At 52.0% G+C, this 17,615-nt stretch overlaps 3 protein-coding genes across 10 annotated transcripts; 2 read left to right on the top strand and 1 right to left on the bottom strand.

Annotated features, from left to right (window-relative positions):
- Nucleotides 1-1,951: 1,951 nt before the first annotated feature.
- Nucleotides 1,952-7,534, top strand: DPAGT1 (dolichyl-phosphate N-acetylglucosaminephosphotransferase 1). 2 transcript variants are annotated; one of them, XM_004313087.4, is made up of 9 exons: nt 1,965-3,029; nt 3,341-3,461; nt 3,643-3,856; nt 4,102-4,248; nt 5,543-5,627; nt 5,997-6,185; nt 6,507-6,594; nt 6,761-6,916; nt 7,000-7,534. In XM_004313087.4, the coding sequence occupies exons 1-9, from the start codon at nt 2,869-2,871 to the stop codon at nt 7,063-7,065; spliced, it is 1,227 nt and encodes a 408-aa protein (XP_004313135.1). In that variant the 5' UTR covers nt 1,965-2,868; the 3' UTR covers nt 7,066-7,534. The 2 variants fall into 2 exon arrangements, with proteins under 2 accessions (XP_019797329.1, XP_004313135.1); XM_019941770.3 differs by lacking the exon at nt 7,000-7,534 and having other exon boundaries at nt 1,952-3,029; nt 6,507-6,613; nt 6,761-6,894.
- A 139-nt stretch (nt 7,535-7,673) lies between these two features.
- Nucleotides 7,674-9,593, top strand: H2AX (H2A.X variant histone). Its single transcript, XM_004331936.4, has one exon. The coding sequence runs from the start codon at nt 8,336-8,338 to the stop codon at nt 8,765-8,767; it is 432 nt and encodes a 143-aa protein (XP_004331984.2). The 5' UTR covers nt 7,674-8,335; the 3' UTR covers nt 8,768-9,593.
- A 317-nt stretch (nt 9,594-9,910) lies between these two features.
- Nucleotides 9,911-17,449, bottom strand: HMBS (hydroxymethylbilane synthase). Of its 7 annotated transcripts, none has more exons than XM_073808104.1 (14): nt 17,428-17,449; nt 14,780-14,833; nt 14,363-14,435; nt 13,928-13,977; nt 13,789-13,844; nt 13,327-13,404; nt 13,020-13,097; nt 12,807-12,882; nt 11,583-11,696; nt 11,295-11,333; nt 10,973-11,092; nt 10,677-10,730; nt 10,450-10,536; nt 9,911-10,351 (listed from the first exon to the last, which is right to left on the bottom strand). In XM_073808104.1, exons 2-14 carry the CDS (start codon nt 14,813-14,815, stop codon nt 10,178-10,180), a joined length of 1,035 nt encoding a protein of 344 aa, XP_073664205.1. In that variant the 5' UTR covers nt 14,816-14,833; nt 17,428-17,449; the 3' UTR covers nt 9,911-10,177. The 7 variants fall into 7 exon arrangements, with proteins under 7 accessions (XP_073664205.1, XP_073664204.1, XP_033717839.1 ...); XM_073808103.1 differs by lacking the exon at nt 17,428-17,449 and adding an exon at nt 17,340-17,360; XM_033861948.2 differs by lacking the exon at nt 17,428-17,449 and adding an exon at nt 17,081-17,266.
- Nucleotides 17,450-17,615: the final 166 nt, after the last annotated feature.

The following is a 17,615-nucleotide window of genomic DNA, read 5'->3' on the forward strand; positions in this document are numbered from 1 at the left end:
GAAGTAGACTCCCTGGGGAAAACAATTGCATTTATATAACTTTGTGTCCCCACAGTACTTAAAATTTTCCCATGCACATAGTAGGGGTTAGCAAATTCTTTGTAATTTTAAGAAGTCTAACAGAAAATATTCCAATATACATGTAAACACTGAGAATTCCTATATGGTTTCCATCTTTTGAAAACCCATTCATGTCATCCAAGTGGAACGGGAGATCTTGGGGCTTGCTATCAGCTAACAACTTTTGATAAACTGACAGGAGAGAGGTGGGAAGAAATGGTAAAAGAGTAACTCAGCTGCTTCTGAAGAGCCACAGATATGGTCCTGCAAGTGTCATAGATCCAGACTCTCCAAAGCTGTCTCATACGGACTTTTTCAGCACTGTGAAACATTTCTGGGCCAGTCTTTGTCAGGCAATCAGCCTTAATAGTGCATTAGCTTTGCTTACTGGGAGGCACTCAGAGCTCCCCAGTAGGAGATGCGCATCTCAGACCTTGTCTACTCAGCCCAAGAAACCAGCTGAAACTCACCTGATCCATGGGTCCTAGGACCAGCTTCAGCATTTAGGCAAATGCTTTGAACTTGTACCAGGACAGGCACAAAATTTCAAGTGTGGCCAAGTCATGTGTGTGTTTGTTTCTCCTGGTGAGTCTGATAATCAACTGGGCATTTACCATCATGGGAACAAAAATATTCAGATTATATGACAAGTATCCAAGTAACCATGTTCTGATGGTAACATGTATGCATGGATGATGAATCTCCAGTGTCTTGTTTTTGAACAAGTATCCCCTACCCTCTTCCAGGGGGGTGCGTGGGGGAGGGCTAACAATCTCTGGAGAAGAAAGAGACAAAGGTGCCCAATGCCAAGCTGGGAAGGAAGACTTATTAGGATTGGCCTCCTAATAAAACAGGAAGCAGTTACGGACTCTCCCTCAGACCTCCAGGGAGTCTCAGCCTGCTCCTGAGCAACAAGATAACTGAATGCTGCCTCCTCTGGGGCTCCGACAAGCTCCTCCTTTCCACCTGCTCCTGGCGTCTCACCTTCCCTGTTTGGAAGGCCCTTCCACTCTTGCCACCTACTGAAATCCTTAGAGACACTACTCTTCCTCAAGGTCCTCTCACTTCCCCTGGTCACAACTAATTGCTCTCTCCATGTGCTCCTATTGCCCTCTGTACCTCTTTCAGATCCAGACTCATTATGTGTGATGATGCCTTGTATACAGATACCTGTGTGTCCTTAGCCCCATAGGAACACACTGTGGAACAGAAAACACTTTGCCTCTAGGGAATTTCCAGTCTAAGAGGCACAGATGCACACTCATGCACCCGTGTGCAGGTATACACACACACACACACACAGAAAAACAATACCAGTGGGATAATAAGTACTGAAAATTTGGAGGAATACTACTATCAAGTAATTACTGGGATTACTTTATATACATGGTTTGAGTTGTTAATTAGAGCCACCTTCGAGTAGAAAGGACATTTCACATCAGGTTTTGAGAGACAGGAGGGCCTATCTTTGGCCTAAAAGGAGTCAACCTGACCCTGACTCCTTATTCAAGAGTGAACAAAATGTCAGCATATTTCAGTCGTCTCCCGCACTTCCTGGTGATGAGTTCTTCTCTGAGGACTAGAAATCATTTGCCACCTTAGAGCTTGTGTGTCTGTGAAAGAGAATGAGATGCTGGTGAACTGTTATTTGTAAGGAAACAGATGCCAAGCAAAAGGCACCCAACCTGGAGAAGAACCTGCCTGGGAATTCCTCAGACTTACTGGAAGCCAGCCACTTGTGGGTCTGGTTCTCCTACTTAGCTCTTTCCAAAGCCTCAGCCTCACCTCCTCCGACTGGGAGCCTGGCACAGTGCAATGATCCAGGACCAAGGAAAGTCTAGAACGGGGTTAAATCCAAGACCTGAGAGCATGAGGGTACTCCCAGCCCCTACAGTGCTGAAGTATCCCTCAGTGTTGCCCGGCAACTAACTGCTACTGCGGGGGCAGAAGGCGGGTGGGATGATGAAGGAAAAGTACCTGGCTCAATGACATGGAAAAACATGAAGTGGGAGGGGCTTTTCAAGTGTCCGCTCTTTACATTTTACATCATCTTCCAAATTGTAGCTGTGTTTCGGGGAACTGAGTTGTGTTTACCTTGGCTTCCATCCCAACAGTGACTATGTTGGCGACAGGTTTTCTACACTGAGCAGGTGCTGCTCCACATCCTCATCCCGCCTGCCCTCCCCCTTGCTTCCAGTAGCCATCTTCCAGTCTCCAGAGGCGTCCCAGAGTAAACGCGGGGCACTGGCCCTTTAAACGCGACCCGCGAAGGCCGACGGAGCTAAACCTGACGTGGAACGAAGAGTAAGCGGCGTCAGACACGCGGTACAAGGAGGCGCTCATCTTGGAACCGGGCAAGGAGTTTTTCCGCTTTGGGCTGTACATCTTTAATGTGATGTTAGGAAAGTATCCGCCTTTGTTTGTCCTTCTTTAATTGCTTTTCCAATCCCCTCTTGATGATTCAACTCTCGAATAAAGGGTGTAGTTTAAAATCACACTTCTGTCCCTACTCTTATGCCCATATTAAAAATGGCCGCCGCCTTCCACAACGACAGTTGCTCTGCGAACTAGATCCGGGTGGAAACAGTGGGTAGGCAGATGCAGTGGGGCAGAGCCGAGGTTGCTTTATAGAGGCTCGCGGGAGTCCTGAGGGCGGCTCAGGTCAGAGTCGTTGGGTTTCGCTCAGGGTGGTGTGGGAAGATCCAGCCTGTGGGGAGCGGCCACTCCTTACTGCTGGGGCCACAGGGCTTCTGCCCAGCTTGCCCGTTAGCTAAGGAGGGGGCCTACCAGGCCCCCTGGCCGGTCACCATGTGGGCCTTCCCGGAGTTGCCGATGCCGCTGTTGGTGAATTTGATCGGCTCGCTGCTGGGACTTGTAGCCACACTCACCCTCATCCCTGCCTTCCGTGGCCACTTCATCGCCGCACGGCTCTGCGGCCAGGACCTCAACAAATCCAGCCGGCAGCAAATGTGAGGGGCCGCGCGCTGGTCCGGGGCAGTGGGGAAGGGGTGGGGCAGGGGCGGGGACTGGAGTGCTGGACTGCGAGCGGAGACGTAGTGCTAACCCAACAGCCAGCCCGGGACTCTGGGAGGTGGAGGGCAGATCTGGTTAGCATTAGGGAAGGGGTGGAGGCGGGAAGATGGGACCCTTGGGTGTATCTGGGACTCCAGTAGTGGTGCCCTTCCCCGCCCCCAAGTCAGGTTATGGTGATGCTTGCACTAGTGAGTGACCACGCCCCCTTTCCTCTTCCCCCTCCCCCCGGCTTGCTGCTGGGCCACAGCCCAGAGTCCCAGGGAGTGATCAGCGGTGCTGTTTTCCTTATCATACTCTTCTGCTTCATCCCTTTCCCTTTCCTGAACTGCTTTGTGGAGGAGCAGTGTAAAGCCTTCCCCCACCATGAAGTAAGTGGGTTAGTGAGGGCTGCTGCCTGTGGCTGGGACTGGGAGCTACTGGAGAGAGTTGGGGTTATTTGGGTGTGGCGGGGAGGGGAGGGACTGAGAACGAAAGAAAAGATGGGAATTCTTGAAAGGAACTGTGAAGTGGGAGTAGGCTGGAGCCATGACCTGCCCGAGCCCTCCCCAGTTTGTGGCCCTGATAGGTGCACTCCTTGCCATCTGCTGCATGATTTTCCTGGGCTTCGCGGATGATGTACTGAATCTGCGCTGGCGCCATAAGCTGCTGCTGCCCACAGCTGCCTCACTACCTCTCCTCATGGTCTATTTCACCAACTTTGGCAACACGACCATTGTGGTACCCAAGCCCTTACGCCCACTTCTTGGCCTGCATCTGGACCTGGGTGAGTAGCACTGCCACTTCTGCCCCTATGGCCCCTACTTCAGGGCACCCTTACCCTGTGAGATATCCAGCAGAGCATCCTTCCTGGTGCTCCACATTCTCCTCCCTGTTTTGTCCCTGTGTTTTCTTAGATCCTTTTGTTGGCCTTTCATCCCATCCTCTATCCTCACCACTTTTCTCAGAAGAATATCCTTAAATTCTCATTCTACAGGTGGCATTACTTCTCTTACTGTTTTCTCCCCCCAGGGATCCTGTACTATGTCTACATGGGGCTGCTGGCAGTGTTCTGTACTAATGCCATCAATATCCTAGCAGGAATTAATGGCCTAGAGGCTGGCCAGTCGCTAGTCATTTCTGCTTCCATCATCGTCTTCAACCTGGTGGAGCTGGAAGGTAGGTGGGATTGGACTAGGGAGAGGAGAGAAGTCTGAGTGTTAAGGAAGTTGCCTGCTATCTGGCTTTGGGGAATTTGTTAAACGTGAGAAAGAAACTAAGATTTGTTAAATGTGAGAAAGGAAAATAGCAGCCCTGTCATTTATAACGGCATTGGCACTAATAGGTAGGCCATGGTCTTCTCCTACTGAGCATAAACAACTTCACAAAACCTCAGAATCAGACAGGGTCACTCTGTGACCGTGATAGAGTAAGACCAAAACTAGATCCCTCTGTAACCATGTCTGAGCATAGACAAAACCACAGGAACGCGGTGCATCTTACAAAAATGACCAAGATCCCCTTCTGGCTAACATGAGTGGTTGCTGCTTCCTTCCGATAACAACTCAATTCCTCTCACTTCTTGGATAAAAATTATTAAGATGCTCAATCATAGCATTATCTCTGCTGACAGCACCCAGTGCAGGGCAAAACTCTGCCTCCTTGAATCCTCCCCAGAATTATTTAAAACAAATTCTATAAAAAGTCCTCCTGGACTTCCCTGGTGGCGCAGTGGTTGAGAGTCCGCCTGCCAATGCAGGAGACACGGGTTCGTGCCCCGGTCCAGGAAGATCCCACATGCCGCGGAGCGGCTGCGCCCGTGAGCCATGGCCGCTGAGCCTGCGCGTCCGGAGCCATTGCTCCACAATGGGAGAGGCCACAGCAGTGAGAGGCCCACGTACCGCAGAAAAAAAAAAAGTCCTCCTAACACCTCCTTACTGAGGCATCCCATGGTTCCCCATGGTGTGTGGGTTCCAAAGTTTCTCTTGTTTCAAGTCAGTAAACCCAGCTTTGACTACAGGCGTGTTTCTGGTGGTTTTTGGCTGATGGACATCCCTAAGTACTTACTAAAGCTAAGCACTTTTAAAATGTGATCTCACTTTAAACTCTGTAACAGCTCTATGTGGCAGGTGTTTTCATCAGCCTTTTTTCACAGATAGGAAACTGAGGCTCAGAGAAGTTAAATGTGTCATGATCAAGGTCACACAGTTAGGAAGTAAAGCTGGTATTCAGACCTAGGTCTGAATGGTCTAAACCAAATGTAAGACAGTAACTAGTTTAGGAAGGGTTCATGAAAGAGGTGAAATATTGGGAACTGCTTGGATGACATAAAAGGGGTAGTGAGTTCTTGGGACTTAGAGAGGTGGATGATACAGCTTGGGACAGAACTCAGGGACAGACAAAAATAGGACCCAGGTGTGCAGGGGACATGGCTGTCAACGTTTTCTTCTTTCTTTTTCCCCTGCTTCCAAAGGTGATTGTCGGGATGATCATGTCTTTTCCCTCTACTTCATGATACCCTTTTTTTTCACCACCTTGGGATTGCTCTACCATAACTGGTAAGTAGGCCTGTGGCTAGTGGGACAGCTATTTGAATTTGTGGCCAGTATGGTCCTCCTCACTGCGACCCATCTCCTGACGGAGAGGCTTAACCTGTGCATCTCTGTATTGAGTGTTTTCTGGGTCTTTTTGGTAATATTCTTAAATCTTAAATATTCTCTACCCAATTGTAGCTGGGGGCAGGTACTGTGGAGCCCCCAGGAATAGATGGATTCGGGACCTTGTTTCCTGGAGAGTTGCTGGGAGAGCTGGAATGTCCTCTGAGCCAGAACTAGGGTCAGGGCTAGCCCAGTGCGCAGGGTGTGTGATGTGAGAGAAAGGATTGCTAATGCCTCTTGCCACTGGCTCAGATCCTCTCCCCTACACAGGTACCCATCACGGGTGTTTGTGGGAGATACCTTCTGTTACTTTGCTGGCATGACCTTTGCCGTGGTGGGCATCTTGGGACACTTCAGCAAGACCATGCTACTCTTCTTCATGCCCCAGGTGTTCAACTTCGTCTACTCACTGCCTCAGCTCCTGCATATCATCCCCTGCCCTCGCCACCGTATACCCAGGTAGCCGCTTTGGGGCTTGAAGGGGACATCATAGCTTTTTCCCTTGGGATGCCTTAGACGTTTGCTGTGCAAAGGGAATGGGCCCAAAGAAGGGCTAACTCTTGCCGTGCAGTTAGCCCTTTATACATTACAGAGCACATTTAGTTCCATGATCTCATTTAATGTTCACAGCAGCTCTGATCACACAGAAGCAAGCAGCAGAGCCAGAAATAGATCTCAGGCTGTTTGACTCCACATTCAGTGCTCTTCCTATTAATTAAGCACAGGGAGGAGAGTTCTTTGAGTAGTGGCCCAGTCACATGAAGCTGTCTTCCCCTGCAGACTCAATACCAAGACAGGCAAACTGGAGATGAGCTATTCCAAGTTCAAGACCAAGAGCCTCTCTTTCTTGGGCACCTTTATTCTAAAGGTAACAGGGTAACAAGGAGGTAAGGCTCTAGGCTGCCATTCGGAATTCAGGGAATGGGGAACCTAGGCCTACATCACACCCAAGGGGAGTTTGGAAGCATTGAGCAGATCCCCATTCCTGAAGCGTAGGTATTAGCTGAAGTTCTCTCCACTTTTGACCCCTCCAGGTAGCAGAAGGCCTCCGGCTAGTGACAGTGCGCCAGAGTGAGAATGAGGATGGTGCCTTCACGGAGTGTAACAACATGACCCTCATCAACTTACTACTTAAAGTCTTTGGGCCCATGCATGAGAGAAACCTCACCCTGTTCCTGCTGCTGCTACAGGTGCAATGCTGTTGGTGATGTGACTTACATCTCCTTGTCTCCCTTTCTCTGTGGTTCTTACTGTAGTTCATTTCTTCTTACAGGTCGTGGGCAGTGCTGTCACCTTCTCCATTCGGTACCAGCTTGTCCGACTCTTCTACGATGTCTGAGTCCCCTGGTCCACTGTCCTTTGCTTCACAGCCTCCAGATTTCCTGACTCAGGCCGACCTCTTCCAGACCAAGATTGCCTCCTGGCCCAGGCCTCTCCCCACTTCATTCTCCTCCAGATTTTGTCCTCAGCATTCCCTTTCCCCTGTGATTATTGACATCCTGGGCCATTCTTGCCCTCTAATGACTATTGATTGGACTTCGCCTATGGCTTTCTTCTATTTGCCACTCCCCCTCTCCATCCCATCTTTGCAGCCTCCTAAGGTGGGATACTGTAGCTTTGATGCAATTATCCACAACTCTGACACTCAAGAAATATGTTGGGCCTGGGGATAGAACCCTGGCTGGGGATAGGGACACAGGCTCGAAGGTGACTTGACATATGACTATAAATTAAATATTCTGATGATTTAGCAGACTGGGGGGCCTGTGCTCCCAGTGGTGACAATAAACTGTCGTCTTTTTCTTGTTGTTCCTGTAGGTGTATCTCCTATATAGGGCATTTTAGGGTAGACTGGGAGGGTTGGTGGAGGCATTTCCTCGGAGAGGATGCCTATCTCTCTGCCCCATCCTTTTTCTTTCAGTACATCAGGCCCCTCCTAGCAAGAAGGGAACAGAAAGAACAGACCAGAAAGAACATGTTGAATAAATAGGAAATCCTGCTGCTCAGGTGGCATAAAGGGCCATAAGATCGGTGTTGTCTGTTCTCTGGTATGGGGTTGGACTTTCAGGGGGTCTCATTCCTTCCCTTTTTCACTCTCCCTTTGCCAGGCAGGAGGAGGGAGTGACCAGACCTGGGACCGGAGGAAGAGGTAGCCGTAGTGTTGACCCCTTTCCTTTAAAAATCCTAGACCCGCACAGACTTCCCTGAGGCTCTTGAGGTGACTTCAGACTCCACCCTCTTTGTCTTCCGGCTCTGGTCTGGGCTGTAGGGTTTAAATCTGGCGCGCTTCACTTGGATTGGCTACACCCGGGAGTGGTTGGCTGACTGCTTGCTGCCGCTCCTCCTCGCCTTTTCCCCGGGCAAAAGGTTTTCAAATTCGGCCAATTGGCGGGCGCGTTCCCTCAGCTGAGGCGCGTCATCGAAGGGTTAACCGCAGCCAACCGGAGGCGGGTATTGGAGAAAAGAGCCAATCAGGAGGACGCGGGGGTGCGCCCTGGGGGCTTATAAGGGCGGCCCTTGGGCGCGCGCGGCAGCAGTTGGACTGCGGCGGACGGCTGTGCCTTAGTCTCGTGAGCAGCCCTCCTCTCCCTTCCTCTACCTCGCGCAGCATGTCGGGCCGCGGCAAGACAGGCGGTAAGGCCCGCGCCAAGGCCAAGTCGCGCTCGTCGCGAGCGGGCCTCCAGTTCCCCGTGGGCCGCGTGCACCGGCTGTTGCGGAAGGGACACTACGCCGAGCGGGTGGGCGCCGGCGCGCCGGTCTATCTGGCGGCGGTGCTCGAGTACCTCACAGCCGAGATCCTGGAGCTGGCGGGCAACGCGGCCCGCGACAACAAGAAGACGCGGATCATCCCCCGCCACCTGCAGCTGGCCATCCGCAACGACGAGGAGCTCAACAAGCTGCTGGGCGGCGTGACGATCGCCCAGGGAGGCGTCCTGCCCAACATCCAGGCCGTACTGCTGCCCAAGAAGACCAGCGCCGCCGTGGGGCCGAAGGCGCCCGCGGGCGGCAAGAAGGCCACCCAGGCCTCGCAAGAGTACTGAGGGCGCCCGCGCCGCCGCCACCGCCGCCGCCTGGCCCCTCCCCTCGCCACCACAAAGGCCCTTTTAAGGGCCACCACAACGCTCACGGAAAGAGCTGGGCCGCGTCGGGCTCCCGGCCGGGCGGCAGCTCACTCGCCCCCTCCGCGGCCCCGCCGCCGCCGCGCGGCCTGCCCCTCCCCCGCGCGGCTCGCTCCAGCCGTGGCTCGGCGGAGGGCGGCCGTTTGAACGCCGCTCGGTGCCAGGAGCGAGCTCGTGACTCGGCCGGCCTGGCCCCCGAATGCTGATGGGCTGCGGGGAGGCCGCGGCACCTTCTAGAAGGCTGGGCCGGCCGCGCTGACGCAGGGCCGGGGCGCGTGGTGGGGAAGGTGAGTCGGTGCGGACGGCCGCCGGCGCGGCCGCGCGCGCGCGCGTTCCCCACCAGCCCGGTGCTCCGGACGGGACTCGGTTGACGGCGGAGTCAGTCGGTCACTTCATTTGTCCCGGGACGCCCTTTGCTGCCGGATCCCGAGCCTTGCACGTCCGCGCTCCCTCCATCTCCACTCGCAGGCCTGTGCGCGTCCCGGAAGACACACTTCGCGGCGTGAGCATCTCCCGCGGTGTCGGGGTCTGCGGGAGTCCTGACCCTGGACCCGCGCCCCTCCCGGCGGGTCCGCTCCGCAAGCCAAGCACCTAGATACCAGCACTAGTCCGTTAATCCCCATCTGGACTGAGTCGCCGTTGGCCTCGGAACTGGAATTTTGCAGCTAACCCATCCAAGACAGTACTTTAGGTATTGGGGAGTTTCAGATGGACTAATTTTGTTTATTAAAGGATTTTCTTTTTTAAACAGTGAGGTGTCTCTTCATTTTGCAGACGGGTTGTAGGATCGATGACTGTAGATTCCTAAAGGTAGTGGGGGAGGGGAGCTATCTGATACAAAGGCTTTACCGTTAACTGGAGCGGCAAATCGTAGATTATAAGATTATGGTTCTTTCTTGGTGTTCCCTGGGAGACAATTTATTCTGTCAGAACTACTGAGACAGAAACAGAAGGCAATGTATTCCAGGAGAACTTTGGACAGGGGTCTTAGCCTCTGAGGTAAGGAGCAAAGGGTCTTGTGTTTGTCCTTATCTTTCTTTCCTGCAACCCCATCAAAAACAAAGCCACCTTCAAATCTAGTTTATTAGTTGAGTTGGTTACATTCAAAGGCTGTGGCTTGTTAGATGTTTTTTCTCTAGAGACTAAGCCTCCACCTACTGAGGAGACAAGGCATCACCAAGGCCCCAAGTTGAGACAAGTCTCTAAGTCTCCGCCCCTGCAGTTCCATCCCCTGGGTAATCACCCCCCAGGTAACAGTGAGACTGGGGCACTGAGGGCTGGGATGTAGGCACGGGGCACCAGCAACCCAGGCACCTGTGCCCCACAGACCAGTTAGTGGGCATCATTGAGCTGCCGTGCAACATCCAAGATGTTCTTGGCTCCTTTGTTCAGCAACAAGGTGGCCAGGCTGATGCCCAGGCTCTCAGCAGCCAGCTGGGCTCGTCGTGGAATGTTCCGGGCAGTGATACCCACCAGCTGTGGATCATCCTCAGGGCCATCTTCATGCTGGGTAAGGGAAGGAGGGTAGGATTTGGTGAGCACAAAAGGGGAAGTAACATACAGACGTGTTTTTTACCCTCTCCGTCACCCTCCAGCCTTGGCACCTGGGCAGGGACATGGATGGTGGCCTGCATCGTCTCTTGCATGCTATCTGCGCCATTCAGACTCCAGACTCCTCCAGTCAGGTATAGCTGGGAAAGAAACAGTTGCCTCAGCATATTGTGAGAGGGAACTGCTTAGAAACCTGGGCTTTTCTTGCTGGCAGCTCAGGATGCACAGGAGAAATGCCAGAGTCCCTTCCCTGCCCTCCCACCCATCTTCCCCTGCTTACTTGCCCATCCTTCATAGCTGTATGCACTGCCACTGGCACACTGCAGCCTCCTTCCTGCAACAAGTTCTCCCTGTGAGCTCCAAGGACCCTTACCACCACCCTGTAACCAGAGTCCTCAGAGATAACAGACCCCTCTAAGGACATAACTGAAAATGAGGTAGCAGCCCAGACCTGGGTCCTGTCCATACTTTGAAGGATGAGTTACCACTAAATACAGAGCAATAATTTGAGAAATCTCCCCACGACCCTTCCCAGCTCTCCAGGTACCCACCCCTCCACAAGAGCACAGGCCCTACCAGGTGCCTCAGGAAGGCCCGTTCAGCAATGCAGCGAAGCAAAGTCTCAGGATCATGCAACACACCCACCAGATCCAAGATGTCCTGGTCCTTGGCTCGAACTTCCACTCCCAGAGCCCCCTGATGGAAAAATAGCCTAAGATATCAGGGCCAATCTTTCCCCAACCAATGGAGCTAAGGATGGGAACCAGCCTACTTCCACCTGTTTGCCAGGTCCTTTTGGGCCAGTAGCCTCCCAAGGCTTGCCCCTCTCTGGGAGTGTTCTTGGTTGAAAACAAAAGAAAGGGACACATCAATACACGGCTTCCCTGGTCAAGCATACCTGACCCACAGCATACATGCACTCCTCAGGGTGCAGGATCTGTGGGGGCAGAAGAGGCAGTCAGAAGGGTGGAGGTGGGAGTGCCTAAAAGCACACAGCAGTGAGATGGGGCTTTTCTAGCATACAGAAGGGCTGGAGAGGCAAGAGTGGGAGTTTGGCCTCTGATCCCCAGTCTTCCCAACCTGGGACTCATTTCCAGCTTGCACTGTTAGAGGTGGGATTCAAAAAGAGAACACAGGCAGGAAGGAGATGAAGATCAACCGGGGCGTGAAGAGTGGCAGGCCCTACCTGCCCCACCCGGTTCTGCCAGCCCATGCGCTGCAGGCCAGCTGCGGCCAGGATGATGGCACTGAACTCCTGCAGCTCATCCAGCTTCCGAAGCCGTGTGTTGAGGTTTCCCCGCTGTGGAGAGGCGCTAAGGACCACAAGCTTTGGGCAGTCTGGAGCCTTATGCTGTTCCCTTTGCCTGAGTCTCTCAATCTGCTAACTTCTCACCTTTGAGTTCTCAGCCTAATGACAACAGCTAACACTTACCTCATACTTACTACATGCCAGACGCTTTAGATATGTCAATTCATTTAATTTTCACAACCCTATGACATAGGTAGTATTATCATCTCCATTTTACAGATGAGAAAATTGATAGAGAGGTTTTAATTTATTTAATAACTTGCCCAAGGTTACAAGACTTCTGAGAAGCCTGCCTTGACTCTCAACTCTGTGTTTAGATGTTCCAGCTAGAAGCTTCCAGAGAATTCCCTACTTTGTGCACTGGAGCACTTAGCGAATACTATTTTGAAAATCAGTTTTACAAACATATAACATTGTAAAGATCAAAACGATATAGTGGAATATAAAATAAAAATGGAGTTATGGTTACCAAAGGGGAAAGGGGATGGGGGGAGATAAATTAGGAGTTTGGGATTAGCAGATGCAAACTACTATATATAAAATAAACAACAAGGTCCTATTATATAGCACAGGGAACTATATTCAATATCTTGCAATAAACTACAATGGAAAAGAATATGAAAAGGAATATGTATATATATGTACAACAATCACTTGCTATACACCAGAAACTAACACAACGTTGTAAATCAACTATAATAAAACCAATTTTTAATTATTTAAATTTAAATGGAAGCACCCCCCCAACCCCCCTCCCTCGATGTAATCATTATTCAGTATCACTCTGTATTATCAATGCCTGGTTGTCTGTCTCCAGCACTAAAATGTAAACTCCGTGTAAGCAGGGACAATGTTGATCTTGCTCATCATATCCCCAGTGCCAGGCACTTGCCTGGGGCTAAGAAAACATGAAAGGATTATGAATGAATGAATGGATGGATGGATGGATGGATGGATGGGTGGATGAATGGGAGGGCAGGCAGTCCACTGCATCCATGGTCCACTTCCTCTGGAAGCCCCTTCCACTCTCACAACTCCCAGGGCCCTCTGGACCTGGTCTTCCTCCTTGGCTGCTGCCTCCTCCCTCCGCTATAAGGATACAATACTCTTGAACTCCAGATGTGGGAACTTTCTCTGCAGCTGGGCCGCTCTCCGCAGGGAGCTAGTTCCCACCACGCTGCTCAGAGAGATGGTTTAAAATGAGATTTAAGTCGCATGAGATTTAACTAGGCAGGCACTGTTCCTTTCCTCCTCCTCCCACCCCTCCATCTTCTGTGCACATCCCACCAAGATGCCTAACCAGGCCCCACTCACCTCTTCTCTGGCAAGGTTTCTAGGGTCTTCCCAACAAATTTTGGGTGAAAGACCACAGCATCATAGGGGCTCTCCCGCCTGGGGATGGAGGGAAAGTCATAGAATAAGGGAGAGATCTCGGTTCAGGTCACTTCCAGGCTCTCTCAATAGTCAACTAACTGGCATTTTCTGAGTTTTCTGCCATGCTTGACACTCCTCAGGGCAGGGGAGACAGCCTAGAGGCAGAGGGCCAAGTCCCAAAGGGAAAAGTCAAGGTTAATATGATGTCTACCCCATGCCGAGGCCCCCTGACTGGCAGGACTCTTACTTGCAGATGGCTCCAATGGTGAAGCCAGGAGGAAGCACCGTGGGCAGGTCCTTCAGGGAGTGAACAACCAGGTCCACTCTAGAGAGATGGCAGAGAGAGAAGGAGAAGGGGTCTGAGCAGCACGTCCCCAGCCCTTCTCCACCCACTCCTGCCTGTACGTCACTGGCAGAGCCTAGAGCGGTTCAGGAAGCAGGCCTTTCTGAGACCTTGGGTCCCAGAGACCTGCTCCCCTCCTACACTCCCTTTCATCCCCCTCCCCCAGCCAGTCCTGCACCCCCAGGCAGCCAGATGGCTCAGAACCAGGACACTCTCCTTTTCTGAGGCCTGAAAAACTCACATATGAGCCCCTCTCTAGCCTATCCAAGCGTTTAAGCCCAACAGTCTAGCTGATACCCAGGTCTGATGTGCACTGGGGTCCTAGCGAGAGCCTGGGAGGGCGCCATGCTCCCTGCTATCACTTACTCATTCCTCTCCAGCGCGTGTTCCAGCTCCTTGGTAAACAGGCTCTTCTCTCCAATCTGCCAGGCAAGAAAGAGCCTCAGGGTGAATCTTTTGGGGGAAGGAAAGAGGAGGGGGAAAAGCGTTGGATGGAAAATGTTACCTTAGAGAGAGCAGTATCAAGAATCTTGTCTCCTGTGGTGGACATAGCAACTGAGGAGAGAATCAACAAACCAGACGTTCAGTGATCAGCATTTATTGAGCCCCTACTGAGCTGAGCACTTGTGCTAAGATTGTTGGTGGATACAGAGGCACATAAGTCCCAGTCCCTACCCTCTGGGAATGTACAATCTAGGAGGAAGACCAGACGTAATCACAAAAAGACCCAAAGCAGATGATAAATGCCAGGCTAGCCCAGGTAGTCAGAGCTGGAGGTGTTCAGAGAAGGAAAGGGCCCTCCAAACCGGGGACAGCCAAGAAGAATTCTCAGAGGCAACAGAACCAAGCTTTGGTGCAAGACAAAGCCAGAAACACTGTGTTCTCCCCTCCAGGGGTTAAAGGCTTCCCATTAGCTTCCATTCCTTTCCAGAAAACTCACTGATTTCAAACTGCAGGCCTGGGTATAAGGCTTTCAGCGTTGCCACCACACTGTCCGTCTGTATGCGGGCCAGCTGGGGGTAGAAATTCAGGTTAGTCCTGTCCTCTGGCCACCACCCTAAGGTCAGACCCTCACAGGGTCAGGGAGATCCTGAAAGGATTGGAATTCAGAGAGGGGATTGAATGCCCACCTAGGAAGGGGGGGGTCTGGCCTGGGAGTCCTTTGTACCCCAACTTCCCAGCCCAGGGACTATCTCTTTACAGAATGCAATCTGTCATCCTGCATGGGATTTGATACTCAGTCACCCCATTTCTTCCATCCCCGAGCTGCTGAGAACGCTCTGGGCCCCCCAACTTATAATACTGTGAACACAGAAGTCTTCTGACAAACCTCCTCCACCCCGGTACTTACACTCACCTGGCTCTTGCGGGTACCCACGCGAATCACTCTCATCTTTGAGCTGTTTTCTTCCTGCAGAAAAAGTCCCCAGGTCACAGTCCCTGCTGCTCTTTGTGTTCCTCAACACCTTGTCCAAGAACCAGAATCACTGGCTTGGAAGAAAGGAACCTCAGCCCCTGGTCTGTGGCCAGCTGAGCCTTCGAGTGGGGAAACACTCCCCTCCCCAAGACTGGTCCCTTTACCTTCCCCAACAATACCTTCTGGCTCCTCAGGGATCCAGAGAAGCAGAGACCAGACAGAAGTGACAGTAGGACCTGCTGTTGCTGTAATGACCAGGACACTAAGCCCTGAAGCCCATCCAAGCTAAGGCAGTAGGAATGCTGCACTCAGCCAGGTGGGTAGAGAGATAAGGTCTATCAGTCTGGCCCCAGGGAGGGTGGGGCCTGCAGCAGGCAGGGGCAGGACAGCTGGGGCCACACAGGGGACCATGAGCTGAGTCACTGAGGACAAGTTCAGCATCCACAACGGAGCGGCACTTGAGAAAGCTTCAGTGCCACCTAGATGCCATAAGAGCTACCCCACAGCTGCTGCACTATGGATCCCGTAATCTGGACGGAATGCACGACTGGGATCGACAAGATCTGACGTACAGTCCTGCTCAGCCTCTTGGCTGGGCGAACTTGAACACATCATCTTATTTGTTCATCTATAAACCTGTTTGTTCATCTATAAAATGAAGAAGTTTGCACTCAAGTATCTTCTGCTTTTGATATTCTGTAAGACTAAGAGGGTGAGCTGTCTAATGTCCATTCACCTAGAGTGCAGCCTCTGGTTTCACCACAAAGGAAATATTAGGATGTCAGAGACCAAGCCAAGAACTCAAAGGGCCATGCCTCTTCCTCTTGCCAGGGCACCTTGGACAAAGGTATTCAGTGCCAAGCAGGCAGAACTGGGTTCTCCAGTCTGAGGTCCTATTTCTTCCCAGATCAGACAGTGATCACTATAGATACTATCAACTTCCCCTGCTCTGGGATCTTCATCCTACAGAGTTCTTCTGCAGTCAGGTATCTGGGGCCTCTGTTGCTGGAGGAGGTGACAGCTGGCGGCTCTTGGACTCTAGTCTACTCCACAGCTATCACTTCTCCAATAAATAAACCCTGGGGGACCCTAAGCAAATTAGGCTAGGTTGGAAATGCTAAACATGGCAACTAAAATTCTGGGCCACAGGCAGCCCACAGAAAGGAATCTAAGGTCCCAGAAACTGCTATGTTCAAACAATCCCTTAATTTCATTGATTCTGCACAGCATATTCAAGTCAAATTGTTCCAGTAAAAAATTCCTTATTGAGCATGTATATCCTAGAGCTATTGCTTTTAATCTTCATAACAACCTATCAGGTAGACAGGGCAGGCATCTCTGGAACTACGTTACAGAAGCAAAGTCTGGCTCTGAGGAGCAAAGTGACTTGCCCAGGGCCACAGGGTTAATCATGGGTAGAGAGCTGGAATCCAAATCTTCTTACTCCTAGTCCAGCACTCAGGAATGTCAGCAATGGCACAGAATCCCACTCCTTACCAGCACATAGGTCAGGGAGAGATAGGGCAGCTGCCCCACTCCTTTCTTATCTCAGGCTGACGTTGGCCTCATGGGCTCTGCAGTCTGCATCTGCACAAGCCCAGAACTGGGACCCCAGGCTAGGAATAGGAAGGCCCAAGGGCGTCCCCCGTCCATGGTAGTAACCCAATGATGTGTCTCAGTTGAGGAGTTTTGAGTGTAGGCTGGGGCAGTTTTGAGTGTAGGCTGGGGCTGGGTGTCCATTAAAAAGAAAAAAAGCAGAGAAGGTGCACTTCCAAGACGTTTGTGTGCAGTTCGGAGAATTCGAGGTACACTCTCCTCTCTGGATCCAAAATGGAACACTTCCCCAAAGTGGCTGAATCTCGAATAGGACCTGTCTCGTGTGAAGGGATCCCGGGGAATAGCACCCTGTCTCGTGCAGACGAATTTTCCTATGTTGGGTCACTATATCTAGAGCCGCGGAAGCCATGCCTCATGGAATCCCATCCAGATCCCCGCAGGAACGGGGTTCCGTTCGAGACAATCGATCTGCTCTTAAGTCCGCCCCCACCGCTCTCTGATTCCCCTAAGGGCAACCCAACTACTGGCCCTTTAAAAACTGTTAGAACCAAAAAAAAAAAAAAAAAAAAACCAGACAGATAACCGTCCCGACCAATTGACGACGGAGAGTGGCAACTTGGGGCCAATCGTGGCACTGCTAGTGCAGAAGCCCGAAGCTGCGAGGGTCACCGGCTCAGGACTCACCGCCGTTGCGGCCGCGTCGCCGTTACCAGACATGGCTGTGCGCGGGAAGTAGGCCGGAGGCTGCTGCCCGTGTCCTCCGGAGTCGGGCAAGCCGAAGGCTCCGGCCGGCCGGGCACTGGGCGCACGCGGAGCTCGCAAACCTCCGGCAGCCACACACTCCCGGCTCCGCTAAGGGCCTGCGTCACTTCCGGCCCCGCCCCAGAGGGGCTAGACCTCCCCTGGGCGGGAATTAGAACGATTGCAACAGAGAAGATCTTACCTTGCGTTACCGCCCCTACTCCCCCAGGCTGGCCCTGGTCTTCCCCGTTTGAGACCCAGGCCCACCAACTGTTCATTTTTACTTTTACCTAGCCAGGAATACCGACGGTCAGTGGCCAAGATATGCTTCCCAGATTTATCCACAAAGTTCGTTCTTTTCAGTCCCTCCTACCGCCACCCAAGGGAACGTCAATAAACCAAAAGTAGGCGTGCCGAGAGGAAAAGGAGATTAACCCTACAATGTGGCGTCGGAAGTTAAAGGCTACTTGAGCAACTT

Source organism: Tursiops truncatus, chromosome 8 (assembly GCF_011762595.2).
Source record: "Tursiops truncatus isolate mTurTru1 chromosome 8, mTurTru1.mat.Y, whole genome shotgun sequence".
NCBI lineage: Eukaryota > Metazoa > Chordata > Mammalia > Artiodactyla > Delphinidae > Tursiops > Tursiops truncatus.

Coding starts and splice junctions, on each gene's coding strand:
- H2AX (XM_004331936.4), top strand. CDS start 8,336: ATGTCGGGCCGCGGCAAGACAGGCGGTAAGGCCCGCGCCAAGGCCAAG.
- DPAGT1 (XM_004313087.4), top strand. CDS start 2,869: ATGTGGGCCTTCCCGGAGTTGCCGATGCCGCTGTTGGTGAATTTGATC. Junction 5,628..5,996: donor GGATTGCTCTACCATAACTG/GTAAGTAGGCCT, acceptor TCCCCTACACAG/GTACCCATCACGGGTGTTTG. Junction 6,595..6,760: donor TGGGCACCTTTATTCTAAAG/GTAACAGGGTAA, acceptor TGACCCCTCCAG/GTAGCAGAAGGCCTCCGGCT.
- HMBS (XM_033861947.2), bottom strand. CDS start 17,113: ATGTCTGGTAACGGCGACGCGGCCGCAACGGCG. Junction 14,834..17,080: donor GCGACGCGGCCGCAACGGCG/GTGAGTCCTGAG, acceptor CTTTTTCTGCAG/GAAGAAAACAGCTCAAAGAT. Junction 14,436..14,773: donor CCCGCAAGAGCCAGGTGAGT/GTAAGTACCGGG, acceptor TTCTACCCCCAG/CTGGCCCGCATACAGACGGA.